This window comes from Bison bison, unplaced genomic scaffold (genome assembly GCF_000754665.1).
Source record: "Bison bison bison isolate TAMUID 2011002044 unplaced genomic scaffold, Bison_UMD1.0 scf7180017864361, whole genome shotgun sequence".
Classification (NCBI taxonomy): domain Eukaryota; kingdom Metazoa; phylum Chordata; class Mammalia; order Artiodactyla; family Bovidae; genus Bison; species Bison bison.
In genome coordinates, this window is record NW_011494933.1 from 1210748 (window position 1) to 1216246 (window position 5499).

The 5499-nt window shown below is 36.5% G+C and overlaps 1 protein-coding gene across 1 annotated transcript; it reads right to left on the reverse strand.

Moving 5' to 3' along the window:
• Nucleotides 1-3041: 3041 nt before the first annotated feature.
• LOC104999675 (60S ribosomal protein L39) lies at nucleotides 3042-3476 on the reverse strand. The gene is made up of 2 exons (XM_010855235.1): nucleotides 3186-3476; nucleotides 3042-3141 (listed from the first exon to the last, which is right to left on the reverse strand). The coding sequence occupies exon 1, from the start codon at nucleotides 3429-3431 to the stop codon at nucleotides 3276-3278; it is 156 nt and encodes a 51-aa protein (XP_010853537.1). The 5' UTR covers nucleotides 3432-3476; the 3' UTR covers nucleotides 3042-3141; nucleotides 3186-3275.
• Nucleotides 3477-5499: the final 2023 nt, after the last annotated feature.

A 5499-nucleotide genomic window follows, 5' to 3' on the forward strand; every position in this document is an offset into this window, starting at 1 on the left:
TGAGTAAATGATTTAGACTTGGAAACTTAATTTTCAAGTTGATAGCAGATACTGTATAGCTATTACCATGATATATTCTCTGTTTCTATAAAAACACCCACCAAGCTCTTAGTCACCCAAACCTGTCACCTGGAAACCAATTTTCACTTTTTTTCTTCTCCATCTTATACCATATTATTACTAAGCTCTGCTGATTGAATATTCAAACATTGCTGTCCTTTTACTTATTCCCTTTGACTTTAGGAAATATTCCTGTCTGTACTGAATAGACTATTTTGTCTATTTAATATCATATGTGGTTTCCCTTGTGGCTCAAATGGTAAAGAGTATGCCTGCAATGCAGGAGGCCTGGGTTCAGTCCCTGGGTCACGATGATCCCCCGGAGGAGGGCATGTCTACCCACTCCAGTATTCTTGCCTGGAGATTCCAATGAACAGAGGAGCCTGGCAGGCTACAGTCCATGGGGTCACATAGAGTTGGACATGACTGAGCAACTAACACATATCCATGCATTCATATGTGTGTGTATATAGTCACTCAGCCATGTCCAACTGTCCAACTCTTTGCAATCCCATGAACTGTAGCCCTCCAGGCTCCTCTGTCTATGGAATTCTCCAGGCCAGAATACTGGAGTGGGTAGCCATGCCCATCTCCAGGGTATCTTCCCAACCCTGGGATCAAACCTTGGTCTCCTGCATTGCAGGCAGAGTCTCCACCTTCTGAACCACCAAGGATGCTCTCCATCACTCTATGTTGCAGTGAAAAATTTTTTGTCTACATTATAAATGTGGATATGCTACTCATTTGCTTAAGACACATGAAGAGTTCCATTCTATTCAGAATGGATTAAAGACCAGAATCCTATGTGCCATATAAGACCCTTCACAATCTGGTCCTGCCACTTGTCTGTATTCATGCTTTGTTCCAGTTTAACAACCTTTTGTTCATAAAACATGTCGTACTTTCTGATTCCTCTATGCTGTAGTGCACGCAGTTGCCTCTGACTGCAATTTCTCTCTTCTATTCCTTTAACAAGCGAGGCACTGCTTATCCATCATGATGCTTCTAAAGGTTAACTCCTGAGTGAGTTCTTTGTCATCTTCTGGGCAGAGTTAAGGGCTTCTTTATGCTTTCCTTGCACATTGCGAATGCATCTCTTATGGGACAGAATTACAAGTTCCTTTAGCATCTGGACTGAATTTTCTTTATATTACCAGTGCCAGCCTGGCAAATTACTTGTCACACAACACTCAATAAGTCATTTGATTTTTGAACACTGAATGATTATATATTCATAGACTACTTTAAATCACTAAGCTGTTGCACAGGTCTAATTTTTTAACACTTTAAGAAATGGATGGTTTTCTCAGTCATCTTTAATCTATGGTAGGTCCTTACTATATAATATCTGACAAGTACTAAATAATCAATAAATATTTTTTGAATGAATGAATGAATGAATTACTAAATGTGTTTCCAGAACCTTGAAAGCAAAAGAAGTCTGTTAGACTTCTTCTTTTGTGACTACTGTTGTATCATTCCTTGTGGATTTAATCACTTTTAAGAATCCTAAACAATTTTTGTAATTTATGTTTTACTGATTTAATTACTGCCTCATTTAAATAACTGGCTGTTGACCTCAAATAAATCTGCTATTTTAAAGTCAAAAGCTGTTCCTATTCTGCTCTTCCTCTCTTCTGATTTTTACTTTTTTAAGAGTAACAGATTTAAAGTTAGGTTATAAAATACTTTGCTCAACTTGAAGTTAGCATAAGTATTCGCACAGCAAATCTTGCAGTATGTATTCTGATTTAGAGATATGGTCTCTAAATGTGCAAACTATGCCCAAGACTATCAAAGACAACTAAACAGTAATACTACCTGCCCCACCCCCAGAAAAAGGACAAGGAAGAAAATATACCAATTTGTGTTCAAAAGGTCTGCTGAAGCCATGACACTGATATTTTCCTACGTATCTTAACACCTACTTATTTGCATTGCTTTCTTATTGATGCTATGGTGGATTCAAAGAGAGGATTTAATCCCGAACTTTCAAAAGTTTCCAGTGTCTTAGGAAAATGTGGATTAGGATGGTAACTATATTGAAAGTCTGTATGTTAAAAATGTATTAGAAAATAAATCAAGAATAATGGCCAATGAGAGCAAAGAAACTAACTTTTGAGGTAGGAAATCATAGAGACAGTGAATTTTAATCATATCTTGAAAAGTGAATAGGATTTCAATTTTTAGAGATAAATAGATTTTTAATGGCTGAAAGTATGTTGTACTTTCAGAGTATAGAAGTATGGCCCAGAGTATAGAAGTGTTTTCAATTAATGTCTGAGGGTTCTGTCTCCATCACACACAACCCACCACCCAGATTATGGACATATTTCTCATCTCTTCTGACCCCCTGCCCTAATAGAAATTCTGTTTTTGTTTTTTGTAGAACATGTTGGACAATGCCAGTGAAAGGAAATATCTTGTTATTACACAGCTTTTCGTACACAGAGAAGGTACCTAATAAGATGAGGAACAATGGAGAATAAAGAGAGAAAGACATATTTCATGGACTAAAGTGGGGAGGGTTGTTGAGGGTTTGGTATATAAGAAACTCCAGAGCATTTGTGAGACAAGAGAATTGGGTATTAGTGAGAGAAGTTGAGATAAATTTGTGTAGATGAGAAATTGATCCCCTTTAATATTCCTAAAGTCATGCAAGTAGACTGGATTTCCATTAAGACTTGTTTTTGGTTGTTAAAATGAGCTTCCATAAATATGACTCTGTATATATATTATTATTTAGCTCTTTGCACGAAGGCCTGGCATTTATTAGGTTTATACATTCAGAGAACTATAGAGTCACTGGTATATTTTAGATAATGATAGATGGTTTAATTTCATTGGAATGATGAGATTATGAAAATAGGAATAAAAATTATGGCTGGAAAAATAATGTGTGTTTACGTGTGTTTGTTTGGAGAAGGGGTCTGATCAGCACGTGATTGACCTTGAGTGCCATGATCCTGACGTTGGGTTTCTTTTTTTTTTTTTTAACAATTCCAACGTTTTATATTTATTACTGGGTCTCAGACTGATAGTGAGGAAATAACATCATGGGCCAAGCATTACAGTAGTGATGTTTTGAGGAAATAACACCATGGGCCAAGCATTACAGTAGTGATGTTTTCATTGTGATTTGGCTGCTTAAAAAAGTGGTCTTAACATGTGTGCCACACATGTTAAGACCACTTCTTATAGACCCAGGTTGCTTCTTATAGACCCAGCTTGGTTCTTCTCCAATGTCTTCTCTTGGAGTTGTACCTGATTTTATTGCCAGTTTTCATTCGAATCCATTGAGGAATGGGACGATTCTGCTTTTGTTTCTTGGCCAGGAATCGCTTGATCCTGAAAGTCTTGTGAGAAGACATGGTGAGGAGAGAACTCAACCGCACATAGGATGGCGGAGAAGAGAAAAGAGCTGACGTTGGGTTTCAATGAGGAGGCAATGGCTGCTACTGCTGCTGCTAAGTTGCTTCAGTCGTGTCCGACTTTGTGCGACCCCATAGACGGCAGCCCACTAGGCTCCTCTGTCCCTGGGATTCTGCAGGCAAGAACACTGGAGTGGGTTGCCATTTCCTTCTCCAATGCATGAAAATGAAAAGTGAAAGTGAAGTCGCTCAGTTGTGCCTGACTCTGCATTTTGGGCAGATTCTTTACCTTCTAAGGGGCTTTTAAAATATTCTTTCAGAAGTATCCAAACTTTTTTGATTGTATATTCCTTTCATTAAAAAATTTGGAGCAGGTACTACCATATATGTTTATTTGTTTATAAACTGTGTATATTAATATTTATAGGTATTATAAGATTTTAATAAATATAGAAATACAGATGCCCAAGTGATTGATGTATTACTCTTTTGAATATACTCAGGCCATTTTGAATACTGCTGGTGTAGAGAGAGGATGACAGAGATCTTCACTGTTTTTGTGGGGGTAGAAATGGCCAGGATGGGGACAATGTAAAGGCTGTGATATTTGACCAATTGGATTTTGGACATTAAGGAGAGTGGTGGAGAAGATGGCTCTTCAACATTTCAGACTAGTTAAGTATTAATAGATAGAAAATCAGAGTGCTGGTGAATAATAAAATGGAACGATCTGGCAGAAAATTAAAACTTCAGCATTAGATCCCCAAAGTGAGATTGTGGCTGGAAATGCAAATTTGTAAGCACTTACAATAAATGTGAGCTTCCCCGGAGGTGCTAGCGGTAAAGAACCCACCTGCCAATGCAAGATATAAGAAGCAGGGGTTCAGTCCTTGGGTTGAGAAGATCCCCTGGAGGAGGGCATGGCAACCCATATCTGTATCCTTGCCTGGAGAATTTCATGGACAGAGGAGCCTGGAGGGCTACAATCTATGGGGTTGAAAAGAATCAGACACAACTGCAGCAATTTAGCACACAGGCACAATAAATGTAGTAGATAAAGCTAGAGGAGGAGATATGTAAGAGAAAATATCTGAGGGGAGAAGGCGAATCTGGGAAGACTGTTTCCACTTATAGAGCAGGTTTTGGTTTAAGGGTCTAAGTAAGGAGAAAAGTATAATAATGTAAAGATCCAAGGGAGAAGATGAACTCCTAGGGAAGATAGTTTTTTTTTTTTTTTTTTAAAGACTGGTATATTAGACAACATGAAGGGTTGCAGGAAATCTATAAACAAGAAAGAGAAGTTTACTGGATTAGGGATTAAAGGCAGCTTTGGTGTGATTAAAAACTGTAATCTTCTGTAAACCATGGCACAGAAGATACATCAAAAATATCAAGATGGTAAAGACTTAATTTTCTGTAAAGGAAATGAATATTTTATTAAATGAAGGTTTGATTAAAAAGACACATTTCTAGAAAATTATTAAATATCACCTTTAGTTATAAACAATGTTTATATATTAAGGAAATTTAAATAAAATGTAAGCTATAGGCATGTCATTCTAACATAAATTTTTATTTTAATTGTTCTCATACTTGTATACTAAAAGGATACATATATATAAATAAATATACATTAGTATTTTATTATTTGATTTTGTATGTTTTTGTGTTCATAATTCCCCATGCTTTAATAGTAATTGTATTTACTGTTATAATGGATATCTGACAATTCATCTAGAGACTTACTATCATCTTCCTGAACCTTGAAGTGATTTTCTGTGCATGAGAGTAAAGGACCATCTGTCAAGAGGGACTGCTGAGGGGAAATGTTAATTTTGCTTATTTTCTTTGGGTACACTGAGATTTAGTTTCTACCTCAAGCTTGCAATATTTGTTTTCTCTGCTGAGACTTGTTTAATTTCTAGTTACATTGGATGAAATAACATTTTCCCCTAAAGTCCTTCATGATTTATTTCTGCTTGATTGAAACACTGCATTTAGAACTTTTTAATCACATGCTGACATTTTGTTTAAAAGCAACAAGATGCATTTCAAAAACAAATTCTAA

Excerpts from the sequence above, each read along its gene's own strand:
- LOC104999675 (XM_010855235.1), bottom strand. The coding sequence starts at position 3,431 with ATGTCTTCTCACAAGACTTTCAGGATCAAGCGATTCCTGGCCAAGAAA.